At 47.1% G+C, this 26,547-nt stretch overlaps 1 protein-coding gene across 2 annotated transcripts in view; it reads left to right on the top strand.

The window, feature by feature from the left end:
• ANKH (ANKH inorganic pyrophosphate transport regulator) overlaps positions 1–26,547 on the top strand; it is a 144,673-nt gene that overhangs the window by 81,241 nt on the left and 36,885 nt on the right. Inside the window, exons 3-8 of one of the 2 annotated variants that reach the window (XM_059060282.2) lie at positions 7,663–7,781; positions 11,114–11,197; positions 17,546–17,716; positions 20,100–20,234; positions 22,379–22,471; positions 25,778–25,873. In XM_059060282.2, coding sequence (XP_058916265.1) covers positions 7,663–7,781; positions 11,114–11,197; positions 17,546–17,716; positions 20,100–20,234; positions 22,379–22,471; positions 25,778–25,873 — 698 coding nt within the window. The remainder of the gene's footprint in view (positions 1–7,662; positions 7,782–11,113; positions 11,198–17,545; positions 17,717–20,099; positions 20,235–22,378; positions 22,472–25,777; positions 25,874–26,547) is intronic. The other variant, XM_067030808.1, reaches the window with a different exon arrangement.

The following is a 26,547-nucleotide window of genomic DNA, read 5'->3' as shown; positions in this document are numbered from 1 at the left end:
GAGACTTTGGGGCTAACAGCTCATTACTAGATGTCAGTAATTAAGGAAAACTTGAGTGTACTGTGTTATGGACACTGCTGGGAGGGACATTTGGTCACTGAAATAAAAATCAAAGTCATTTTCCAAGTTAAATGCAAGTTGTTCAATTTTAAAATGGAATCATAAAATCTTACATTTGAACCAAAATGGTTCTACATCCCAGATATATTTAACAATTGCTTTTATCACTGTTGACATTTTTACAATTATCCCTTTTAAAAAAATTTATTTATTTATTTTGGGGTGTGTTGGGTCTTCGTTTCTGTGCGAGGGCTTTCTCTAGTTGCGGCGAGCGGGGGCCACTCTTCATCGCGGTGCGTGGGCCTCTCACTGTCGCGGCCTCTCTTGTTGCAGAGCACAGGCTCCAGACGCGCAGGCTCAGTAGTTGTGGCTCACGGGCCTAGTTGCTCCGTGGCACGTGGGATCCTCCCAGACCAGGGCTCGAACCCATGTCCCCTGCATTGGCGGGCGGATTCTCAACCACTGCGCCACCAGGGAAGCCCTATCACTTTTTTTCCTTCCAACAAACAGATGCTTTCTACAGTTACTAAGAAAGCAATGTCAATTTCTTTCAAAGACTTAAAACTCAAAGTTTAATGATTTTCCCTCTTCTAGTTTGTTGGCCTCATTTCAATTTCCTGCCTAATGGTTTGATTCTTCTCTTGCCTTCTACTGTCTGCTGTATCAGGCATCTTTGCTCACCTTCCTTTTGCCTTTTTTTCACTAATCCCATAAGCTTTTCTGTACTCAGGTCTTGCCAATTTTTCCCTATAACCTTGACCACAAGCTCCAGGTGGGATGTTGCTCTCTTGTCATCCTCCACCTTTTCCAACATTATTTTCCTACCATCCATAAACATCCCCCCATTCAGTTTCTGCTTTACAATATGTCACCTACACTAGACACTAAAACCCATTTTCACGTCTTAGTAATGCTAGAAACAGCCACTGACATTTCTTCTTTAACAGTCAGCTCTCGGCTATCTGTGCTTGGGACAAGGGAACAGTGACACAGATAAACAGAAAAGCAAATATTCCAAATAATTTGACTTGAGAAGCCGTTGTCTGCTCTCAGGCAGTCTTCCTAATTGTATTTGCTTGGCCTGATACTGAAATGAGTAGGTATTCCCCACATGAACAGCTCCTCAGTAGGGCTTAGAGTAAGTACAAGAAGCTGCATGTTACACGTTCACCAGCTTAGCCCACAGAGTGAGATAGGCTTAAAACCAAATTTCTCTATATTATTTTGTATAGGTGAAACTAGTCTAATTGCCTTAAACTTTCCTTTTTAGGTGCTATTTCCCTATCTCCTTAATAGATTTATTTCTGTTATCTAGACCTTCTAACTTTTCCATAGCATTTATATAAGGGCATCCAAGAGCATAGAGGAGGAAGAAGTTCTTTCTCTTAGGGAATGGTTCTGAAAGGCTCGTGGGATGGGTCATCTCTTAACTGGCTCTGCAAGTGTTGGATGTATTCCAGCACAACTCTTTCTAATTTTTCCCTTATCTTTGATACAAGATGGAGTGGAGGATTTGACCCAGTGCTCTAAATGAATATTTTGCCGTAGCCACGTAAGATTACAGATGGTGACTCTCCTTGTCTATTACATTTCTGTTAATTCTGTCTAGCCTGAGGCTCGTGGTTTTAACAGAATCACCGTGTTCTATGCTTTTGCAGTTTAATTGCCAACTCCTTGGTTTCTTTTTGCTTTGTTTCCTAACCTACCTGTTTATTCATTTTCTTCTTTACAATATTAGTTACTTTCCCCAGCAAGATGCCTTCTGTATATTTAATGAATATTTCTCTTTTGTTAGATACACTCAAACACTGATACAATTCATCCATTTCCCCTTATGATGTTGTTAACATGAATGTTTAACTGTAAGCAGACACGCCACTAGTATTAGTAGAGCTGACCTTCCTGCTTTGAATGTGGGGTGCTTTGACTAAACAAGAGTGAAAGCAATGCCCTTTGTTTAACTCACCTTTAAAATAGTCCAATCCCTATGTGTCCTATCAGTGGTCCAACAAATTACTTATTGAACGAATAGTACATGCACGTCATTCAGGTCCTACTAATCGAAAGTTGGATACAGAGGTGAGAGAAATATAAAAGATATTCATCCTTGGGGAGGAAAAGAAGTGGGGGGCACACAGCCCCCTCGCATTTATGAATCGGGGGAGAATAAAGCAAGAAAATGAGCTCAGTGTTGACTATCACAGGTAACAGGGTGGATGCCCAGTGCTGGCGTGCAGGTAACCAGGTAAAGGAGGTGTACAGCCTGAGACTGTAGAAGAGCCCGTTAGGCAACAGGGGCAGGAAAGCGGGGAGAGAGGAAGAGAGAAAGGGAAGGAGAGCAGGGAAGGGCGAAGTAGAAAGAGGACCAGCAGGGAGGGCATTAGGCATTGAGCTCTGCGGCTGTAGCTGGGTCCCTTGGGGAGCCTTTGGCACCAGTGAGAGTTTTTTTTGTGACATCTCAGGGACAGCTATCTTGAATAAAGCAGACTGATTCCAGCGTTCATGTAAGTATGTTGAATACAGCTTTAGCAACAAGGAAGATCTGTATATTCTGCTTATTTACTGCTTTATAACCTTATGGTCTCTAAAGAAATTTTTAATATTTAGAAAAGTTCAACGTATTGTGTCCGTCTGCATAATCTCCTTGGTTATGAACTAGTGCTGGAGCCAAGGTACTCTTAAGATCTTTTTTTTTAAGTTTGTGTATTCCATGGCACCTCCAGCCATTGGAGAAATCCTGATTCCCAGCATGATATCTATCTTACATTCCCCCCCGCCCCCCCGATCTGGATGAACTCTGACATTTCAAACTTTCAGTATCTACCAATGATCTACCAACTGCTGGAGGATCTTCTCACTTAGAAGGGACTTCAAACCTAAGCGTCACCAACTCTGAAAAACCAGTTTCAACTGTAGCTCCTGTCCTTCGCTGACCTGGTGTCACATCTGGGCATCCGTTTACTGAGCACAGTGGGACGTTAGAGGTAGACTCAGGTCAGAGAGGACCCAAAACTCCTTTGTAGGCTCCTCTGTTATTGTGTTTGCCCCAATAAAGGAGAGAACTTTCACTAGGTCCTTTTTTATTACCTTTGCTGTAAATAATGTTTTTTCTTGTGTTTCATATTCATTTCCTCTGATTTTTTTCTCTTTTTGGACCAGACTGGTAAGCCTCGCATTCTCTCCTCCTTGAGAGATTTGCACACGGCTATGGGTTTCCCCAGACGTTTGCACATGGCTCGAGTGGGTCCCACTGATCACACAGGCACTTCCCCAGGAATGTATGGTGGAGATGGTGAGGAAAAGATGGCCCCAGAAAATGTCCCGCCCCAAACCTTATGCGATTAGCCAAATGAGTAGACACTTGGAATTGTGTTGGACTGACAGACTTGAAATCTGAAGATCCACTGGCCAAAAAGTTGATATCTATTCTATGTGTACCTGGAGCCTGGCTCAAGATACCCAAGTTGCAGGAGCCTTGGTAAACAGAACGCAGTGGGTCAATCCGTAGCACTTGTGAGACTTTTAAACACGGGAACTAAGGAATTAGAATTAGAATAAGGGTTCCCAAGTTTGCCCCTTGGAAATGTACATATTATTCTTTTACTAAAAATGGAAAGAGGGCTTTTTCTTCAATTCCCATGGGAAAATTACAGGTAATGAGGCTTATTTTGATTCATAATAAATTTCATGGCATTTTGCAACAAGTGCTGGCGACTCTGGATGAACAAGTTTGAGAACCAGTGATTCTGGAGCGGTCCATTGCTCCATTACCCCAGAGTCTCACGGGAAAATAATTCTGAGGTCAGAGGAGCTAGGGATTTGAATGGCCCTTCCTGTTTCTTGTTTGGGCAGCACAAAGCTGTCTACCTGTAAATAGGTTAAGTCTCTGTCCTCCTGCTGCAGCCAGGCCATGAACTCCATTTACATCTATTCAAAAACCTTGCTTCATTTTTCTTTCTAATGTTCTACTTTTCCTAAGGAATATAAGCTATTTCAGAAGAGTCTCGGTAAGGCAGCTTATAGACGTTGAAGGTTACTAAATGTCATTAAGGCAGCTAGCCTGGTAATTATAGACTCTATGCAAAGTACTCCAAACGAATTACCCCCAGCCTATACCTCCAGCCAGAAACAGCTCTGGGACACGGGAGGGGAGGGTGAGGGGATACTGGGTGGAAAACAGCCTCTGGGATTTTACTTTCCCAGCTCACAGGGTGGGAACAACCTTTGTAATTATAACCAGACTCTTCTTCTACTACATATGGGAGGAGTAAAAGGAAGGAAGAAAGATGGGAAGAAAGCTTTTTCTCTTGGCCTCCAAAGTTTTTCTCTAGTAGCTAAAGGAGGACAAGAAGTAAAGAGAAGCAAAAGCGTCCTTGGGCCCATTGGTCTCAAAGTACCCCTGGCCCCTGGGGACCCCGGAGCTGCATTCTGAACAAAGCAAGGGGGTGAGGTGGGAGGAACATCCTGGCAGGGTCAGAGGCTTGGTCGAGCTCAGCACCCAGCAGTTCTTCAGACCCTGTTAAACTTTAGATGTCAGCTCTTCATTGCTCTGCGTAAAGGCACTGTTTTTTGGTGTTTTAGTTAAAAGAGTCTAATAAGTTGGTACACTTAGGTATAGTCACGGAAGTAGAGGAGCTTATTTACACTGGTCTCTATACACTCAGGCCACGTGAGCAAACTGCACGCCCTGCTCCCAGCTGTTCAGATTCACACGTCCCTTCTTTTCCTGCCATTACCCTAGAGTCTCACGGGAAAATAATTCTCTCCTTCCTAGAAGCCACCTATATGAGTCTGCTAGGTCTATCCTAACAAAGCAACACAAGACAGCAGAAGTGTGTGGTCTCACGGTCTGGAGGCTGGAAGGTCGAGGTGGTGGCAGTGCGGTTGGTTCCTTCTGAGGCCGTGACAGAGAACCTGTCCCAGGCCCCTCTCCAGCTTCCAGTGGTTTGTAACGTGTGCTGTCCCCTTGGCTTGTGGAAGCATCTCCCCGATCTCTGCCTTCACGTTTTCCTGGGCTTCTCCTTGTGCGTGTCTATCTCTGTGTCCAAACTCCCCCTTTTTAGAAGGACACCAAGAGCCCACTCTTCTCCCGTGTGACCCCATCTCAGCTACTTATACCTGCCATGACCTGGTTGTCAAATAAGGTCACCTTCTGAGGCCCTGGGGACTAGGGCTCAACAAATGAATTGTGCGGGGACACAGGTCAACCCACACGTTGCCCTTCGGATCTCAGCCTTTTCTAGTCCCAAGGTCCCAGCTTTAGCCATCCAGTCAAGACCAGTCAGCTGGCGTTTGTATTGGCGCTAAGCTTTACCAGGGGATTTTAGCTCCTGAGCTCTTCGGAGCCAGCCCTGGGGCCACGCACCTGGCATTGCTTTGCTCGCCCAGCGTGGCTGCCTTTCCTGTTGGCAGCGGCCTCTGCTGGGAGGGGCCGTGGGATGGGCTGGGTCAGGACCATCTCGGCGCAGGTCTCGGCGCAGTGAGCTTGACTGCATGAAAAGGAGTGTACGAATCAACAGCAGCCACAATTGCCAAATCTCGGCACCCAAAGTAAGCTGCGTGTGTGATCCGGCAACGTCTTAATCCCGGCTTTGTGTTCCACCCGCTGATCTCAGGTCTGAAAGCCTTTCTCACCTCGCTGCCAAGTCAGGCTGCAGGGCTTCCTCCTGCTTTCCAGGATCAGGTCACCCACGTGCCTTCCGATGCAAGCAGGGCATCACAGCTGCCTTCCTGGTCCCTGGCCATAACTAATTCCATTTCCCCAGACTTTTCTCTTTCTGCCAAGTGCCACCCTCCCTCCTGGGTTTCTCTTCTTGCTGCCACAGTGGTTCTGCTGGCCCCGCCAGGCTCCACGCCTGACAACCTGGGCTCACCTGGCAGCTCGCCTCTTGGTTTCCACCTCTGACCTTCCTGGGAGGACTGGGACCTCCTCTCCTGCATTTGCCTGTCCCACCAGCATTGTATGCCGGATGTCTTGGCCATTCCAGCCCCCTGCCCCTTGAAATCACTTACTTGTACCTCTACCCTCGCTGGGGTTTCTATTTATATACGTTTAAATAACTTTGATATCATCCTGAAGCGCACACTTAACCCAACATCCCCATAATTCCAGACTAATCCCAGTTAGACAGAGGATGGAGGATTATTTCTTTTTACCAGTTTATATGGTAATAAGTCGTCCCCCAAGCTTTGAAATGGGGGAAGGGATTCTTACTGTTTCACAAAGTGAGAGAGACACTAAATTCTATCTCCTTTCTGATTTCAAAGCAGCTTCTGCAGTTGTCAAGTACATGAATATTCATGTTTATAAAAGAATGAACACAGCGGGAACGCTACTATTAGAGTGCTATGAAAACGCAAAGATCAGTGTTTTCCTGTATAGTCTAAACATTGTATCAATGAGGTAGCAGATAGCTTACCCTTGCATTTAACCTTTACTAACAATGTCTGCCAGCACGCCCAGCAGACACTAGGAGAGCCTCTCTTTCTTCCTTTCTCTCCCTTTGGCACCAACACATTCTTTCAGCCTGGGTTGGTTAAGCCCCATTATATTCCCGTCACGCACTGGTCACAGGTCCTCACGTTGGAGGGACTTGGAAAGCACACAGGTAGCATTTTTCCACTGGGGAGACTATACCCCCCGTTACCACCCTCCTCCCCAAAAAATGATACAAAAGGAATGACAAACAGTGAAAAGCTAGCTTTAAAATTTTTATTGAAAGGTATGGTATCCCATTGTTATGTTAAAACACCCACCCATAACCCACCACACACACCTGTAAAAGAACTGGGCAATTAGAACCTAGAGTGTCAGCTGTGACCCCTTCCGGGTAGAGGGGTGAATGAGATTGTAGATGAGTTTCTTCCTCTTGCTCATCTGAATTTTCTAATTTTTGTACCAAAACCCAAATATTATATTTAAAGTTGTTTTTAAACTTTTGAGGGCTTCCCTGGTGGCACAGTGATTAAGAATCTGCCTGCCGAGGCAGGGGACACGGGTTCGAGCCCTAGTCCGGGAAGATCCCACATGCTGCAGAGCAACTAAGCCTGTGCGCCACAACTACTGAGCCTGCGCTCTAGAGCCCGCGAGCCACAACTACTGAGCCCACGAGCCACAACTACTGAGCCCGCGTGCCACGACTACTGAAGCCTGCGCGCCTTGAGCCCGTGCTCCGCGGCAGGAGAAACCACCGCAATGAGAGGCCTGCGCACCACAACGAAGAGTAGACCCCGCTCGCCGCAACTAGAGAAAAATCCGCGCGCAGCAATAAAGACCCAATGCAACCAAAGATAAATAAAATAAGATAAATACATTTATTTAAAAAAAACACTTTTGGGCTTCCCTGGTGGCGCAGTGGTTGAGGGTCCGTCTGCCGATGCAGGGGACGCAGGTTCGTGCCCCGGTCCGGGAAGATCCCACGTGCCGTGGAGCGGCTGGGCCCGTGAGCCGTGGCCACTGAGCCTGCGCCTCCGGAGCCTGTGCTCCGCAACGGGAGAGGCCACAGCAGCGAGAGGCCCACGTACCGCAAAAAAAAAAAAAAAGCTTATAAGGATAATGTTTTCTAAATATTGCCATGTTTCGTTTTGTTTTACCTTTTGCAGCATATAGTGACTTAGGCTACTACATCATCAATAAATTGCACCATGTGGATGAGTCAGTGGGGAACAAAACGCGAAGGGCCTTCCTGTATCTTGCTGCCTTCCCTTTTATGGATGCAATGGTGAGTAGAGAAGATCGTTGGCACTATTTTAAAAAATTATGGTCAAAAAATACACAAGCTAAACTTTACCATTTTAACCATTTTTATGTACACAGTTCAATGGCATGTAGTATATGCACGTTGCTGTGACCCTCCAGAACTCTTTTCATCCTGGGATACCGACTCTATTCCCGTTAAACACTGACTCCGCATCCTCCCCTCCCCCAGCCTCTGGCAACCCAGAAATGGACATGGCTCCACTTATTCCCCCCCAAAATAGCCAACACATCTGAGGCTGTCTTCACTGCCCACCACATTTTTTTCCCGATGGTGATAATATCCATGTAACATAAAACTTCCCGCCGTAACCGTTTTTAAGTGCCCGCTTCAGTGGCATTAGGTGCTTCCACATTGTGGTGCCCCCGTCACCGCCATCCACCCTCGGCCCCCTCCATCTTCCCAGCCGAGTCTCTTCCCCATTGAACACTAACTCCCACCCCCTCCCCCAGCCCCTGGCTCCCACCCCTCTACCTCTGTCTCTGTGAACTGGACTGTTCTCGGTACCCCGTGAGTGGAATCATACAATATTTGTCTTTTTGTGACTGGCTTATTTCACTTAGCAAAATGTCTTCAAGGTTCATGTGTGTTGTGTACAGCATGTGTCAGAATGTCCCTCTTTTTAAGGCTGAATAGTATTCCTTGTATGTGTCCTAAGCCACATTTTGTTGACCCTTTCATCCAGCAGTGGACCCCTGGGTTACTTCCACCTTTTGGCTGCTGTGAATAATGCCACTGTGAACATGAGTGTGCAAATATCCCTTTGAGTCCTTGCTTTAATTCTTTTGGGTGTATACCCAGGAGTGGAATTGCTGGATCATATGGTAATTCTGTTTTTAATTTTTTGAGGACCCGTCACACTGAGTTCAGCAGCTGCTGCACCATTTTACGTCCCCACCACCAGTGCAGAAGGGCTCCGACTGACCACTGACTTTTAACCAGCCCATCTTTTCAGTTGATTTTATGAGAATTATCTATATTTGCCACAAGTTCTGGCGGTAGGCAAGAGAGCTTGTTTGAAAATTTGATTCAAATATAAATTCCTTTCTGATATATTCAGGATCAAGGGATCAGAACAGCTTTCAGATAAACTTACCACCTGTGTGGTCTCAGCACCCAAAGCTTTTTAGAATAAGACTCGCTTGAATATACTGATAGGATTTTATTACTTTAATAGCCAGCTTTGCTAGATTAGCTAAGGGTGGCTGACTTCCATAGACTAAATTCTTTGTTCTGATACTGAAGAGTTCTCAGAGAATGCTTTTTTCCTATTCATCTGTGTTATAGATATAAAAGAGACTTAGCCAAATATATATATACATATATATATATATATATATTTATATTTATTTCCCACAATGTCTAATGCTAGAAAATAAACCTTTTCTTTGGGCTCCATTTTAAATTACCCTTGGAGGGAGACTTTAACATATGATAATCTATATAGGTTTTTCTACCACTCCTTACCTCCAGTTCTATATACCTTAGACGTGTGAGATGAATGGAGGTACTGAGGTATGGCATTAGCCCCAAATCCTCGGAGGAATGAGGCAATGTAAAAATGTATGTGGTCCATCCTCTCAGATGTCATCAAAAGTCTTAATGTGCCCGTAGCTGGGCTATGGGGGCGCGGCCTTCTTGAATCTGACAACTTCCTACCAGTGGACCAGGGAGCCTTAGATATGAAACCCTTAGTGTCCACCGGAGGTCCCGACTTTCAGTTGTCATGACATCACTTGAGGTGGAGAATTTGGCCACTGGAACGCTTGTACCTGGATTTTCTTTTTCTTGCTTATCACCAGGTGTGTTTACTCTGGTAGTTGATGCATACCCCCTGTTCCCATACCCCCTACCCCAAAAAGATAACAGCCAAGGGGTTGGAGTGTGAGGACCAGATTCCCCACGGGGCCCAGGCTGGACTGAGGTGGCACCGCATTGCTTTCAAAGCAGTGAGAGAACTGAATGGACTGACCCTTTTCACAGCCTAAGAGAGTAAAAGCCCAGCTTCTTCAGCAGAGTCCATGATTCTGCTCTAACGCCTGCCCTCCTGTCTGTACTGGGACTGTGTAAACACGTAGAAGAATTACAACTATACGGTGAACTCAGGGGACTCAGGACTAAAAGTGACCCGCAGACTCTTTAGTGCCCTGTGCTCCACTTCCCTTCTTTGTTTATTTGCCACGGACGTTTCCAAAGCTCAGTCTAACACCAGAACATCTGTGATGGACACCCTTTTCTTCCATGTTTCATCTCTCAACTCCCCCAAAAGGCCCAGTAGTAAGAGATTGCTAGTAAAAACCAAAATAATACATATCATCACCCCCAAACACACACACACACACACACACACACACACACACACACACACACACACACACACACACACACCTTGCAGCATGGCCCTGATGTATTTGTTGGAGAGATAATATTTGCAAATCACAAACCTTATTGTCCAGACAGCTTTTGGTCAACAAAGATAGCCTACAAGCCACAATTTGCAAATGTTCTCTACACTTTGCATTTCTTTTCACATTTAGCACCTTAGGCCCTACGAGCTGAGGAGGAAGTAGATGTAGCAGCAGCTACATAAAGTCTTGACACAGACCTAGGAAATAAATCATACTTGTCTGATTATGTTGAGCTCACGTGAGATGTTATTTCTTTGTCAGTTCAGGTCAGCCTTTACCGGTTAGAAGGATGATGCTTAAGCAGATCCTACTTTGAACTTCAAACCTTCTCCAAGCCTGCCATCCCCTGGAACTTTCATTGTCTGTAACCCTTGGAGGACCTTCCTCTTAATTTTCCTCAAAGGCACGAAGTGACAGGTCGGATCCCGCCCAAACTTGAAGAGCAGGAAATAGTAGAACCCTGATCAGTGAGTGAGTGCCTGCAATGACGGTAGTCACTCGGATCCAGTTGAGAGCCCTCATTAGAACATGCTTCACAGATGGAGAATGCTGCGCTTTGTGACTCCCACTGGTCCCCCATTCCTGGTTATTCAGCCAGGTTTCCTGCCAGGCACACAGACCAGTACACTAGTCTGCACAGAACTGGTACCAGATAAACACTGTGCAGTCATTGGTTCCACTTAAAAGTCTCATGTGGTCCTATAGCCACCAGGCTGAGTTACAGTCATTTTACCAATCAAAGATTTATGAAACCTGTGCTACTAAGGTCGGGGGGGGGGGCGGGGGCGCGTTTCTATTCTATTTCCGGAATGCTCAGGGACTCATAACGACCAGAAATAACCTAATCCCAAAGGTGTATCTCATACCCTGTTCTCTCCTTCCTGGCAGGCATGGACCCATGCTGGCATTCTCTTAAAACACAAATACAGTTTCCTGGTCGGATGTGCCTCAATCTCAGACGTCATAGCTCAGGTAAATGTGGTCCGTGTGTCCATCAAAGCTGCTCAGAGCCCCTTTCAGGTGCTGGACAGAACCGGCTGATGCCTCATTTACAACCATCCACTCCGCGAGCATCCCTGCGTTACTCAACTCAAACGTGAACTTCCGTAAATGCTTGTTAAGTGAATGAGAAAATGGAACCCCACCCCCACCCCGTGATACAAGCGTGTAGGATCTTGCAGGAGTGGGTGTTGTAGGAATTTAAATTTACTATCAGAGGTTCTGCCCTTTATCGTTAAGGCACTTGCACGTGAAATGACTCTGAGGTCAAAGCCAGTGGGTGGTCACAGGGTTGCTGTGCCCATGTGGGCCTCCGTGTGGCCGGGTCCCTGGGTGCTAGTTTCTAGGGAACGCTTCTAGGAATTATTCTTAAATGTTGTCACCTGGGGCTGCCACTCACGCGTCATTCTCCCACATTTGGAAGAAATCAGGACGTCGGCTTCGTCTGAGGACATTATACTTCTGTCCAGTTCCCTGAGGTCTGGCACCAGCCCTGGTTTCCATTCTCCTTCCTGTCTTCTTCCTCCAAAGATACCATAAAAAATGTTAGCAGCAAATTAGATTTAATTCCCATAGTCTGTAAGTTAGACTTAGTTCCTACAGTGAGGGGTTTGGAGAACGATTTCTTCACGGAGAAGGAGGCGGACTGATTGCTAAGCTCCCTTCCCAATTCTCAGTTCCATTCTGTGAACGTATCCACGCATTTCTTCCTGGTTTTTCCCTTTTGTACACGCCAGTCTTTCAGCCACCTTTTTGAAATAATCTACTGTTCAACTGTTAGTACCTCCCTAAAGACCAAGAATTAAATTTCCAAATTAATTGCATTTACTCCATGGATCACTATTAAAAGTCAGTTAAATTACTTCCTGCTAACATTATTTAGTGTGTGTGAGTGTGTGTACGTGCACATGCTTGAATACGAGCTAACGTCATTCTTTGGCATATCTTTGTTAATTTTCTTGGTGAGTTATTAGAGATTCTTCTGCCTGGTCTTACTTTTAATTCATCCTCTGAGGGTTGAACTAAACTGCCTTGTTCACTCTCGTCACTTAATTTGAAATTAAGGAAACAGCTCTGATTTTCACCATTACCATCAGCAACTCAGTGAGCGTCTGTAGATGTGTTATCTCAAAAGCAAAAGCAAAAAAAAAATACCCCACCTATCTTTGCCTAAGATAAATCTAGCAGCATCCAAGGGTAGAGGAAAAAATCGTATCCCTGAAAAATTCTTTGCCAGTGCTCCCACGGCCATTTTCTTTCTTAATTTTAAACCTGGTCCTGGCCCCTGCCTGTTGGGAGGGCTCAAAAGTTCAGAATAAACATAACTGGCTAGTAGGGGCGATGGAAGCTGGATTCAGGTGCCGTCTGGCCTTGGGCTTTTCCTGGTGAAGTTTTTATTTTAACCCTTATAGTTGCAGTTCCTGCCACAATTTGGTTGGGGGAAGAAATTCAGTGTTTGTTCCTAAGTCTTTTGCTCCCCGTCCTACCCCCAGCTTCAGCCCTCTCATTACTTGAAAGCATTTGTTAATTACCAGACTTGGTAATGCACAAATAGATCTTAGGCACAGTCCTTTGAAATACCACCTTGGCATAGATAGACAGGGAGTAATCACCAGTGATAAAATGAAAAGAGTTTATAATGCCTTGAATTTCAGTGGCAACTCCCAGTTTGAAAAAATTTTACTAAGCTAATTAATTTCACCTCATAATACAAAAAAACCCCTCTTGCTTTGGTTCCAACATGCCATGCTTTTCTGTGTCACCATTATTGTGATAGTCATATGTTTTTGATTTATTTCGCGATCATCTAGACTTTCTGAGCTTACTCAGTATCAAATGAGAATTCTCACGGGGTGCTGGGCCTCAGTGGGACCTCTAGTACTTTCCCCTTTGTGCTGTCAGCAGCCCTGGCCTTCTGAAGTCAGCTGAGATCCCAGGGATGGGATCCCAGGGTCCCAGCTGAGTAATCTGGCTGCACTACTGGAGGTCCCTTTGTCTCCTGCCTTTCCAGCTCAGCCTTCGGGCAAGATCCCCGTCCTGAACCACCCAGTGGTGTGTACCTTACATCACCTGCACCCAGGTAGCAAGCACTCCAGCAAAAAGTTACACAGTGGGACAGACTGATCAAAGTATAGATTCATACTCTCATCACTCACCTCCGCGGACTCTAGTAACCATGTCAGAGGGTCTCCACCCACCTCACTCTCCCTGGCAGGTGACCTCATTGCCTACCTCACTGAGAAATTTAAACCCACATGCCCACTTTCAGACCCTTGCCTCATCTCCGTTCCCCCTCCCATTACGGGAGAGGAGGTGTCCCTCCTCTGTCCAAGGCCACTTCTTCCTCCTGTGCCTTGAAGCCTATCCTGTCCTGCTTTCTCAGGAACCGTATTCGATCGATCGATCGGTTATCAGTGACTCCTTCTCTCTCCCCTGAATCATTTCTCTTTGACACGGAAACATGCTCAGATATCTGCCATCTTAACACAATAACAACAGCAACAACAAGCTTTTTCTCATGTATGTCTTCAGCTAAGATTCTCTATTGCTTCCCAGCCACACCTTTTGGAAGGCCAGTTTCCTCTCGCTGTCTGCACTTTGTCACTTCTCTTTCTTCCTTTTACCTACCCCACGCTGACCTCCGCTCCCGTCAGTTCACCCACACGGCTCTCACGAGGGACCCTCTTGCCACCGAATCCGGCGGGCACTTTTTGTTGACTTAATGGATGTCTCAGCAACTCTTCACTCTGCTGACGGCTCCTTCGTCCATGAAACATCCCTTCCCATTGGCTCTCACGCCACCACGTCCTGGTTTTTCTCCCACTTCGGATGGCCGAGCCCATCTATTGATGTGTAAATGTTGAAGTTCCTCAAGATCCATCTCTCTCCTTACTGTGTATTCTGTTCATGAAGAATCTACCGCATGCCGTACGTTTAAACCATCTGTAACATGACGGATGATCACCAAATAAATATCTGTGGCCAAGCCCTCTCCTCCGAGCTCTAGACAAGCCATCTAAATAGCTCTATGCTATTTCCACTCACATCCTTCAGAGGTGTCATAAGCCTCAATTCATACTCTTCGTGGTCTTGATGATTGTGTTTTGAATGAATCTGCGCCCCTACCATCAGCTCAGAAACCTGGGAGCCACCCTAGGAGAGTCCCTTTTCAGGACCATCCGTCTAAAATGTTTAATCCTAGATGTTTCTTTATCTGCCCTCTTCTCCCCATCTCTGCTGCCCTGGCCCTGGTCTGAGGGCTCACCCCTCCCACCTGAACTCTCAGAGACGCCTCCTGACCCGGGCCTGCCCCCCAGCTCTGGCTCCCCTGTCCTTCCCCACCGGACCACAGGGCTCTGTTCTCAGTGGAATTCTGGCCATCTCACCCCCTGCCTAGAACCTGCTTTAAAATTACCTCCTGCTGTTCTTGAGATAAAAAGCCAAAGTCCCGATCCTGGTCGACGAGGTGCTGAACACCCACAGGCTCCGCTGTTTCTCCAGCCCCGTCACTCTCCTCTGTCCCCTTGCCCTCTGCCCTCCAGCCGCTGGTCCTCCTTTCCGACCTCTTCAGTGTGGCCGAGCTGCCTCCCCCTGGGGGCGTCGCCTGGATCCTCTGCCCGGAAGGAAATGTCCTGCCTCGGCTTTCCCCACCTAACCGTGGCCCCTGCCAGCCCCTGCCGGCTCCTGCCAGGGCACTGGGTCTCGGCTCAGATGCACCCCGCGTGGGGCGCCCTCCCTCACCCCACAGCCTGGCTCTCAGCACCACTGCCCTCTTTCCTTCACAGGTTGCTTACCACTTCTGCCTTCCCCACTAGGCTGTCAGCTCCAGGAGAACAGAGCCCGGGACAATCTTATCTGTCACTGAATCCCCAGCACCCAGGACGGGGCCAGCACGTAGCAGGCCTTCCCTGGGAAAATCCTCACCACTGAGGCAGTAGGTGACCCGCAGAAAATAATCCGACAGAGTTTTGATGATGATATGATCAGAATCGAAAACCTTAATTCTGGATTGAATTGAAAAAGGCCCAGGCGTTACTTGAAGTTGATAAATGATACAACCCACAGTGAAGATGTAAGATGTATGGTATGCGTTGGACCACATGGCGTCAGGCTATTAACAACGTGAGGGAGGCTGAGAAAATCTTCTCTTCGGCCTTGATCGCTAGCGGCCCAATGCCTCCTGCCCGCCCTCTGTCACACTCCAGCCCGCTGTGCTCCTTGGGCCACTTTCTCGTCATCTCCACACCCCCCCCTCCCTTTTCCTTCACTTCCAGACCCCCTTCCTTGGTCCTGTTCGTCTTTCGTGGCCATGGCGTCCCCGGGAGCCTTTCTGGGCCGGGCAGACGAGGGGTTGGGCTTCACATATCCATTTTTCCTCCAGTGCGTTTTCAGTCTCTAAACATGACCGTCTTCGTTTACACTGCAGGTCTGTGTATGTTGAATCTTAAGCTTGCTGCAGACAGACTAGTCTGTTTGCATATTAGGGCCCCTTAAGGCCTCTGATTAGTCAGAGAGATAAATGGGCATCTTGGCCACATTACAGAACTCAATCTTCTGTTCCAAACACAGTGGGTCCTTCACAAGGCTTCCCCCCAGCTGGTCTTTGCATCCCTCAGTTAATACAATACGTTTGTTCCACTGGGAAGCAACAGGCATGGAGACGGTCATGGGTATCTTTATTTCCATCAGTGGGCTGCCCTGTATCCTCGGTGAAAGTGAATGTGAGTGTGTGATCATGAGCGGGAGTGGACACTCACGCGTCCGTGCTGCGGGCAGCCGGGTCATGTCCACGCGGCCAAGCGGTAGCTCTGTCCCCCGCATTCCCCTGAGGACCTCTCTGTCCCGTTTACCGGCTTGAGCTCAGCAACCCGGGCACGTGTGTCGGTTTGTGCTACAAGCAAACCTCCTCTAACATCTAACACTATTATGTCGTTCAGAAGAGTTTCTCTGGATTACCCCGCTTTTCTCTGTTCCCTGTGGCAACTGAACGCACTCATTTGATGAACTGTACTCATTCTCCGGCTTTTTTAACTTTCGGTCATCACTGATTTCTTGGGGATGCAGTGATCAGGGTACGCCTCCTTCGGTCAGGATCACTTAGTGGTGGTATATTTCACAAGCCTATCATTCCATGGATATTTGACTATTAAGATTGATGTAGCGCCCCCCCCACATGGTAAAATTTAAAAAATTAAAAATAAATAAAAGGAGGGGGAAATGGATACTACCTAACAAAAATATCTAAGGACAAATACAAAACTAATGGAGGGCTGATATTCGGCTGGTTCTTACCGTAACAGCCAGGCACGTTGTCTGTTCTGTTCAGTTGTTCAGGCTGTTGGTAAATATTTAGAATATTACTCCTGAAAATAATCAAACAGATTCACTGCTGTAGTGGATAGAAAATGGATGGATGGGGTTCAAAGGTACTACGTAGACTTTTTATAAATCTTGATATTTAATCACAGTGTTCCTCTTCAAAATAAGTTAAACAAATACGTTTTTAAACAAACAAACAAACAGAAAAGATTGATGTCGCCCAGACAATCTCTCCCCTCCCCCATTACCCGATTTGTGCACTCAGTACGCCTCAGTGGTCTTCCAAACATGTGAATCCCAGAAAGGACTCTGGACAGAGGCGGGGCTGATTCTCTGATTTCTGCAGGATGGGAGGTTAAATACATTGATAAATTTGCTTTAGAGCCTGTACTGTTCAGTAGAGATTGACACTTTACTATTATTTCAATCCCTCTTGACTTTGTATTTTTTGACCTATGCCACTTTTGTAAGTTAATATCTTAAATTTTAATTATCTTCTTTTATAATAATTAACATTGGTGCTTTTGCAGCATTTTTAGTGGATCCCATGTTAGAAATGTTAATATCCATTTTTCTGTGTACCATCATTGGCCACTGTTCTATCCTTTGTGGAAGGTCACCTAGGTCCTCTGGTGTGGATTACATGTGTACATCGATAGGGCAAAGCTCTTCTGCATCCTTTGGGGTCTGGGAATCCAAAGTTTCTAGATTTTTTTTTAATCGATAACCTTAACCAGATGTACAGCTGCCTTAAAAGAATCGTTAATGATGAATATAATAGAATGATCGTGTGCTCTTCCAGTGAATCCCAAATGCATGACCCTGAATTCTCTGAGAGCAGTGTCGAGCTGTAGCCCAGCCCTGTTTCTGTTCTCCTTCTCATCGGTGTCAGGGTTTTCTCTCAGAGATACATCTCACCCGGGTGCAAGAGGTCGGGCTGCACTTCCATTGCTTGGTTCCGTCTTCTCCCTGCTGACTCGTTCTCGTTTCCCCATCCCTCAGGTCGTTTTTGTCGCCATTTTGCTTCACAGTCATCTGGAATGCAGAGAGCCTCTGCTCATCCCCATCCTGTCCTTGTACATGGGTGCCCTCGTGCGCTGCGCCACCCTGTGTCTGGGATACTACAAGAACATCCACGACATCCTCCCGGACAGGAGCGGCCCGGAGCTGGGGGTAGGTCCTCAGACCTCGAGGACATCCTCTCCGTACATCCAAGTGCAATATGGTTTCACCCCACACGTATGAAACGAGACATCGGCGTAACAAGCACATGCTCTGGGATGTTATGTCTCAAGGCCAAGTGCTTCATAGGGTCCATAGGGAAAGACAGTTGGAGAACTGATGAACTCTGGAGATGAAAGAGTCCTTAGAGGTCACTCCCCAGCCTCCTTGCCTCCATACGAGGAGACCAGGTCACAGTGAGTCATGTCGGGCCGAGGAGGAGACACAACATTGACGTCCTCCTTCCTCTCTGTTGTCAAAAGTAGGTCATTCTGTGCTCGACAGAGATTTTAGGACCCCTGGTACCATTGAACTCACATTTGATTGTTTTTAATTTCACACCAGGGATCCAGGCTGTGTTTGTACTTTCGGTACTGGCCAAACACAATCGCTCATTCAGGTGCCTTCTATGGAGGGAGCAGAGTATTTAGGTACCACAGGGCAACACAGGAAATTTTTAAATACGGTCTCTGGCCTCAAGCAGCTTTACGTCCCATTTGGCTTATCCAACACAGAAGCAACATTCAGACGTGAACCCAAGAAAGTACAGAGACTGCAATGGGAGTTCAAGAACTTGTCTCACTGAGGCTGAGAAAAGGTAGATAGGGATGAGGTCTAAAAAGCCCCCTTGATGGAGGCAGAGCTTGGCCTGTGCCTCGCAAGGTGAATATGGTACAAGCAAGATACAATCTTATACAAGTGACCAAAGCGTTCTTTTCATCATCATTATAAACAGTATCTGACTTATATGTTTGCTAATTTCTCTGTCCTTAGGTATCATTTGGGTTGGTGTCCATCTAGATATAAGGCAGATATTCATGATTATGTATATTATATATATATATATATATTTATATAAATATGGCCCTGAATAAATTACCACACTCCACCCCTTGATCCCACCTTTGACCACAAGTTACTTTTGTCATGTCAAAACAGTAATTGCGGGCTTCCCTGGTGGCGCAGTGGTTGAGAGTCCGCCTGCCGATGCAGGGGACACGGGTTCGTGCCCCGGTCCAGGAAGATCCGGGCCCGTGAGCCATGGCCGCTGAGCCTGCGCGTCCGGAGCCTGTGCTCCGCAACAGGAGAGGACACAACAGTGAGAGGCCCGTGTACCACACACACACACAAAAACAAAACAAAACAGTAATTGCGGGACTTCCCTGGTGGTGCAGTGGTTAAGAATCCACCTGCTAATGCAGGGGACATGGGTTCGAGCCCTGGTCCGGGAAGATCCCACATACTGCGGAGCAACTAAACCCGTGCGCCACAACTACTGAGCCTGTGCTCTAGAGCCCACGAGCCACAACTACTCAGCCTGTGTGCTGCAGCTACTGAAGCCCACGCGCCTAGAACCCATGCTCCACAACAAGAGAAGCCACCACAATGAGAAACCCGCGCACCACAACAAAGAGTAGCCCCCGCTCACCACAACTAGAGAAAGCCCGCGCGCAGCAACAGATACCCAACGCAGCCAAAAATAACCAAAAAGCCAGTAACTGTATTGCCCGCCCACCTTGATCTGAGGTCAGGCCTTCAATGATATCAGATCTAGTTACAATATTTCCATCATAAGGACAACCACATCACATTGGTCTTGATGGTAACAATCCATCCCGACATTCAGCTACCAGCAAAGGGAAATAAATTAAAGTGACTGAGATGGTTCCATGATGGAACTCTTACCCTCATGAAGAATCAAAACCAAAATCACATGATGAAAGCCAGGCTTTAAAGATAGCGCACATCTTTGCTGTAGAATTCTTAATAAGTCGCCTTCTCATTACCATGCTTTTATTTTGCTTGTGCTTCTGAACCTTTACATGACTTCTGTCAGAGCTTTGAGAATAGGAACCTCGGAGTAGGTTTATACAGTGCCCAAATAAGCAGGCACATTTGTGAGCAGACTGCTTTCAAAATAAAGTACAACAATGTTTTACTTCTAAGAGTTACCTCTTACTGACATGGCTTCTAGCCAATCAGTTTGATAATTTAAACAGAAACTAATTTCCAGCCTGTTTCTTGGGCTATGAAGTTGGGTTCTGCTTGGGTTAAAGTTGCCCTGTTTGGAAAATAGGTGTTTGGATCCATCAAGCTTAAATGTGTGTTTTGATTTCACAGTAGCTTGCCAGCTGTCTGAGTTCATTTCTATTAAGACTGTGCATTTTACTTTTAATTCAACTTGGCTTGTCTACAGAGGCTTTTCCTATATTATTTTTAAGTATCGTGAATTGACTCATGATTGATATCGAAAGAAGAGGCTTTGACTCTGAATTGTTTTTTTCTATTCTGCTTCCAGAGTTCAGTGAACTTTTATCCCCTTTTCTTGATGCAGGGAGATGCAACAATAAGAAAGATGCTGAGCTTCTGGTGGCCCTTGGCTCTCATCTTGGCCACACAGAGAATCAGTAGGCCTATCGTCAACCTCTTTGTTTCCCGGGACCTTGGTGGCAGTTCTGCAGCTACGGAGGTAGGGCCGCTTCTGGGGATGTGGGCACCCACAGTCACTGTGTAAAAACTGGGTGCGGGGCAGGTGGATTACAGATTCGTTTCCAATTCCTCTTGAGAGCTCAAGAAATTCTGTGATATTAAACTATGTGACACCTTCACACAAGGAACCCATAAGGATCTCCATCAGTGACTTAGAGTCACGTGATTTTATATTTCTATGAGTACGGGAGAAATTATCGCCCTCATCCATCTCTTTTACCATATGAGAAAACCGAGATTAGGGACCCACAACTAGCAAGAAGCTGGGCTAGTGTTAGAATCCAGAGTTTCTCTCTCCGCTCAGCGGCCTCTCCACCTCCCCGTGGAGTCAGCACGCTGCCTCTTTGCTGTAGTTGCAGAGGACGGTGGAACATGCCATGCGTGGCAGCAGAAGTGAAAGCACCAGCGGGCGAAGGGCTGATGCCTCCGTTTCGACCCACCTAGTCTCACCTGTCCTCTCTCCGCCTCCTGTACCGAACCTACCACGGCTTTATGTACTCTGGCCATCTGCCCTCCTCCAAAGGAGGGTCTCCATGATTCACTCAACTCAAGAAACCGATCTGGACACTGGCAGCTCCTCCAAAGACAGAGTTGAAGCACTTTTTTTCCATCTTTCAAGTATGGTATGAACGAGTAGAATGACTTCATTTGTTTCCTCCTCCGCTGCCCTCTGGAGAATGAATTGTCTCGGGAACTGCTGACCCTTCAGGAAGGCTGGTGGCTACTCACGAGAGCCTCCTGTTTACACATTGCCCTTGAATGCGCTGTCAGCATGTTTCCAGGCTGGGGTCTGCTGCCAGTTTCCATGTCCCGGGAAGCAGCTCATGTCGGCTTGGAACGAGAGGCACATACATCACAAGCAGAAGGTTTTCCCTTGTCTCCATTGGTTCCTGGATTTTGTTTGTTGAATCATGCATGCCACCTGGGCTGGCTTCTGCACCACAGCAGCTTTTTTACTTCAATACTTCAGTTCCAGTTGCCCAGTAAAAAGTGTGGGACCCCCATCACCTGTGTGCTAGAATTCCACCTTCCCCTAAAAAAAACCAAGACATTACACATTAGAGCCATTTCTAAATGACCTCGGTGCACGGAGACAGACCTTAGCATTAGGGTGACAGAACTGACATAAACTGATCGTCTGCTTCTGGTAACGTTGGCACGTACGGACATTTCATTGACTGCCGACACCCCTGCACGATGGGTACCGTTGGTCTCACGGTTCTGCTGGAGGAACAGAAACGGGGCCTCAGAGCGTTCCTGCTTCACACCGCTGGGAAGGGATGAAGGGAGTTTGAATCCGGGTCCGCCTGATGCCACCACCCACCCCTCACAGCAGTGTCTTCACCCGCTGGGGACCCGCCTCACTCACGGTCCTGGCATCACTGTTATGGTCATTAGAACAGGCGAAGCCTGATTCCTCCTGTCCTAGCTAGTCAGGGAGTTGGACTTTGCCAGAAATGTAGGGTTGGATGCTCTGTTTTAAATTGTCTTCCTCTTCATTCACCTAAGAAACGAAACTCATTTTCAAGGAAGAACCTGTGAGGCTTCCTGCGAGAAGTATTCATTTAGTTTTCTTAAGTTAAACACCAAAATTGGGCTCTCCTGGCTGAACAGATTGAAAGTGAGTTGCGTCGGATGGAGGGTACCCGTGAAGCCGCCGACCGGCGCACACCGTCAGCTTCCCTGGAGGATGGCGTGGGGGCAGAGGGCGGAGGACGCGGAGTGCAGACTATCCAGAGAGCAGGGGTGGGGCTCAGAATCGCATTTTGAGACTCAAGAATTGGGCTAGACTAGAAGGTTTGGTTTAGCTCAGGGAGAATCTGGTGGACCTGGGTTGAAACCTAGGCTTCTCAAGCAGTGATCTGGACCCGTTCCTCATAGGATTCATGTAAAACTAGACGCATCCCCCTGGTCTCAGGTGCACAGCCTACCTAGGTCCACTCAGCCCACTCCCGGGATGCAGGGGAGCGCCTGCCCCTTCCTCCTGCTGTCACCCAGGGTGGAGAGACCTGTCAGTGGGAACCACACCCGAGATGGCTTGCTCTGCCACGTGGCAGACGGCAGGCAGCGGCTGGACACAGGCTCTGCGGATGCCCTCCTAACTGCCGGCTCTTCCTCTTGCAGGCCGTGGCAATTCTGACAGCCACATACCCCGTGGGTCACATGCCGTATGGCTGGTTGACGGAAATCCGTGCTGTCTACCCTGCTTTTGACAAGGTGAGAACCCCGGGCAGTGTGGCTTCTGAAACGCACTCTTTAAAATAAGTGTTTGATAGACAGGGATCGCCGTTGACGGACACCGTGATGGTGCTAATCTCACCTCCCTCTGCAAGGTTAATGAGGCTTCGGGGCTGGCGGAGGTAACTCAGAAGATAACAGGGGCGAATTTACGCTTGCCTTGATGCTGCTCCCATGATGCCTCTGCAAACCGATGCTCACTTCAAGGTTATTCCTGTCGAGAAATTATTTGCAAAAGGGAAATTATACTCTCAAAAAATTTTAATATACTGGATTTCATTTCTCTTTTGTTGTTTTCTAGTTAAACCGATACTTTATAGCAGCTGTGAAGGTACAGGAAGTTGTGTGCTTAAGTGCATAAGCTTAAGGCTCTCTTTTGGGTTGCTGGGGTACATGCATGCCGAAGTTGTCCACGCGGCAGCCATGGGTCCAGGCTGGTTGGGACGCAGCGCAGTTATTCCAGCTGGAAGCCTCTGGTGACGACCACTGTGTCCTTCCACAGCTGCTGACACGGCCCAGGAAGGCGCATAAGCCTTCGGACCTGTAACCTGAGGCCAGGTCAGAACTGACCTGCGTGCAGATCATTTGAGAAATGCTTATTTCATTAAAGCTTAATTATTTGAACCTGTAGACTTATATCCTGAAACAAATAAGTAGAAAAACAGACCCCGAGCAAGATAGTGTACAATGTTTTAAAATAAAAAATAGGAAAGAAGCACAGAACCTGCCACTTGTACTCTTAATAGCAACTGTTTGGCCTTGAATTTCTGTAGAACTGGCTCAGAAGCATTGCTGATGTCATTTCATGTGATCCCAAAAAGAGCCCTGGGAGGTGAGGAGAGGAAGCCTCTTCACCAGGGTCCCCAGCAGATTACCTGCCTCTGTTCCCACACCTATAATCAATCACCCACGAATAGCAACTCACCTCCAAGTGCTTCAGGGATGGCTACCACGCAGCCTAACGTGAGAGAGGGTAGGCTGTTGCCCAGAACTCTTTACTGGGTGTGGAACTTCCCCAGTAAAGTATAAGCTGGACCCTCCACTGATGGCCAACATTCACTCACAACATCAGGATGCAGAGCATTTCCGAAAAAATTCTTTTGATTCCTGCTTCCTAGGCCTTTGAGAGTGGACTTCAGAAGGCCTGAGTCACTTGTAGGAGAGACCTGTGTTTGAGTGGGTTTAATCCACTCCATTGATAGAAATCAGTGTTTTCATGTCAAGGAACATGTGTATAGAAGTTAAGTCCTCAGAAACCAAAATGGATATAAGTCATCTTGCTAAATGTCCAGCTCTTGGAATATAAGATTAGATAATAAAACTCAATAGCAGGTTCTAAAGTGTTAGAACCTCCTGGCTGTGAGCCTCTCATCTGAGATTGGTTTTGGGTCCCTTGAAATAGTAGAACTTAACAACACAGCGCTATACGGTTTCACTAAGAGCGTCCAGGAAAAGCATTGTTTTCTTCACCACCACAGAGGTTAGGCGCTACAAAACAATTCTTTGAAGGAGCGTACCTCTAGCCAGATGCTGGAGTTACTCGGAACCCTTTTGAAACCTCCCGCATTGTTGGCATGCATTCCACTGTGCTACTCCAAGCCATTCCCATAAATGCCGTCTGTTCACCCGAATCTTAAGACACCTCTGTGTGGACTTCCAGAATCTGCTGCACTGACAGTTGAAATCCTTAGCCTCCTTGTGCGTTCCAGCATAAGAGATTTAAAATTTCTCATATAACTTCTGCTATTTCTAGCTACACAGTGAGCTGGGAGAGTTTCCCCCTCATCCAGATTCTCTCTAATGTTCAGTTATTATATGCAAAAGACTCTGTTTCTGCGAAAGAGCAGGTGGGGCAAACAAGAAGGTGAGACACGGATGCTACTCTCATGACATGTGCTAGTTTATTCCAACCGTACTTGCAGAAATATTTGCTATTTTAAAAATAAAAGTGCACCTGAAGGAGCCGGGGCCCGTGGCTGTCACCATGGGCGGAATGTGCCTTTGGGGGTTCCTAATTCTTAATGGCGTGGCCTCCTCCTCGCCCAGGCCACCGGGGCACCACCCTCACAGATCCTTGGGGGAGAGGAGATGGAGAGATGTCCTACCTGCTGTGATTTGCACTGTGCACAGTCTGTTTTTCAGAAAAGCAGACGTGCTTTAGAGACCGGAGTTAAGAAAATGTCAACCCCTCCAGAGGTGGCATAAGGGGGAAGGGATTCGAGAGATTGCCTCAGTGGAAGCAAACGTCAGAAGCTCTTTTGCAAGTGGGACCTATAACACCTCTGCTTGTGTGTCTTTGATTGGGCTGGATATGGGAGCCGGGGGCTCGCCATTTGTTCTTTTCTTGTTTGGAATTTTTGCATTTTATTTTATTTATTGTTTTATACAGGAGGTTCTTATTAGTTCTCGTGAGTCAGCTCTGGGACTCCTGGGATCCGTAAGGAGGCTGGCGTTGTTTTTCCTCTGCTGCCTTTCGAGGCTGAGGGCCGGACACTCGTTTTGATTGGGTGACCCTGGGATGGCCCCAGCAAGCCCTCGGGCATGTGTCACAGGACCTCTGGGCCATGTGCGTCATTTGCTCACATTTCGATTTAACAAAGCCTGTTTGAGCATCTTCTCTACTCAGGAAAGATGGTGCTAAGTTGCAGGAGCTAAAGAGATGGTGAGGGACTTCCCTGGTGGTCCAGCGGTTAAGACGTCGCCTTCCAGTGCAGGGGGTACGGGTTCAATCCCTGGTCGGGGAGCTAAGATCCCACATGCCTTGCCGCCAAAAAAAACCAAAACATAAAACAAAGAAGCAATATTGTGACCGATTCAATAACGACTTAAAAAAAAATGGCCCACATCAAAAAAAAAATCTTTAAAAAATAAAATGAAATAAAGAGATGGGTGAGACACGCAGTCCTTTATCTCGGAGAGCAAACGCGCACCTCACAGGGCCTTGACACGTGCCCTCAGATACGGGCCCAGATGCCACACCTGCCTGCAGAGCTCCAGGGCAGTCGGGAACTGCAGGATGGGCTGGGGCCCTGGACTAGCTGGGCGGGCCCCCAGCGCCCGGGCGAGGGGACTCGTTCAGGAGACACTGCCGGGCGTTCAGGCCGGAGCTCCCTCGGGTTAGAAACATGACAGCTGTCTGAGAGAGACTCAGAGTGACAGCTGTCTTCCAAGCTGTCACTTGACATCTACACTTTAGACGCATCAAATAAAACAGAAACGAGACGCTCTGTGAGAGGCGCGTGTGGTCAGCCCAGCATAACCTGAAGCCTTTTCTTGCCCCCCTAGAGTAACCCCAGCAATAAGCTGGCAAGCACAAACAACACGGTCACGGCAGCACACATCAAGAAGTTCACGTTCGTCTGCATGGCCTTGTCGCTGACGGTAAGGAGAGGCCCATCCCCGCCCCCGCCTGTGTTTGTTTTTGGAAAGGGGGGTAATTGCCATTTTAAAGGGAGAGGTCTCGTCTTCCATGATGCGATGTTGTGCTAGATTAGATAACGACCTCTTCGAGACATTTTCATCCCAAAATATGAGCGATCGTTGTTCAAGGAGGGCGTTGAGTCTAAGAATAGAGGGTCAACTTCTGGCCTTTCTAAGGGCTTCTTATGTGCTGAAGAAAGGCAGTCTTTGCCTTTAATTTTTAATACTCTTATTAATAATTCCCAGCCCATTTTTAAATACCCAGAGTCAACTCTATAACCATCTCTGTCCCTTTTCCAAATTTAATTGGCGTTGTTTGTTTCGCTGGTAAAAGTGCCTTTCCTCCTACGTTTACGCTGATGTACCCTCCCTATTTATTTATCGTTCAACACTTGCTTGTCAAGCACCTACTGGATCCCAAGCCCTGTGCCATCTTCAGGGATACAGGTGTGAGCAAGTGTGGATGACACCTCCCTGTTGGCAGGGCCTGTCAGTGACTCTGCACAGCCTTAAATAAACAGCACACATCCTTCCTTTATCAACTCCCCTGGGTAATGCAAATGTAGGAGACATAACGTTCAAAAAAACATGGAAAAGATTCCTACATGCTCTATAATCCAAAGCACATGGTGTAT

Source organism: Kogia breviceps, chromosome 4 (assembly GCF_026419965.1).
Source record: "Kogia breviceps isolate mKogBre1 chromosome 4, mKogBre1 haplotype 1, whole genome shotgun sequence".
Classification (NCBI taxonomy): Eukaryota; Metazoa; Chordata; class Mammalia; order Artiodactyla; family Physeteridae; genus Kogia; species Kogia breviceps.
The sequence above is the reverse complement of the archived record's forward strand: the minus strand, read 5'-3'. Positions and strand labels throughout refer to the sequence as shown.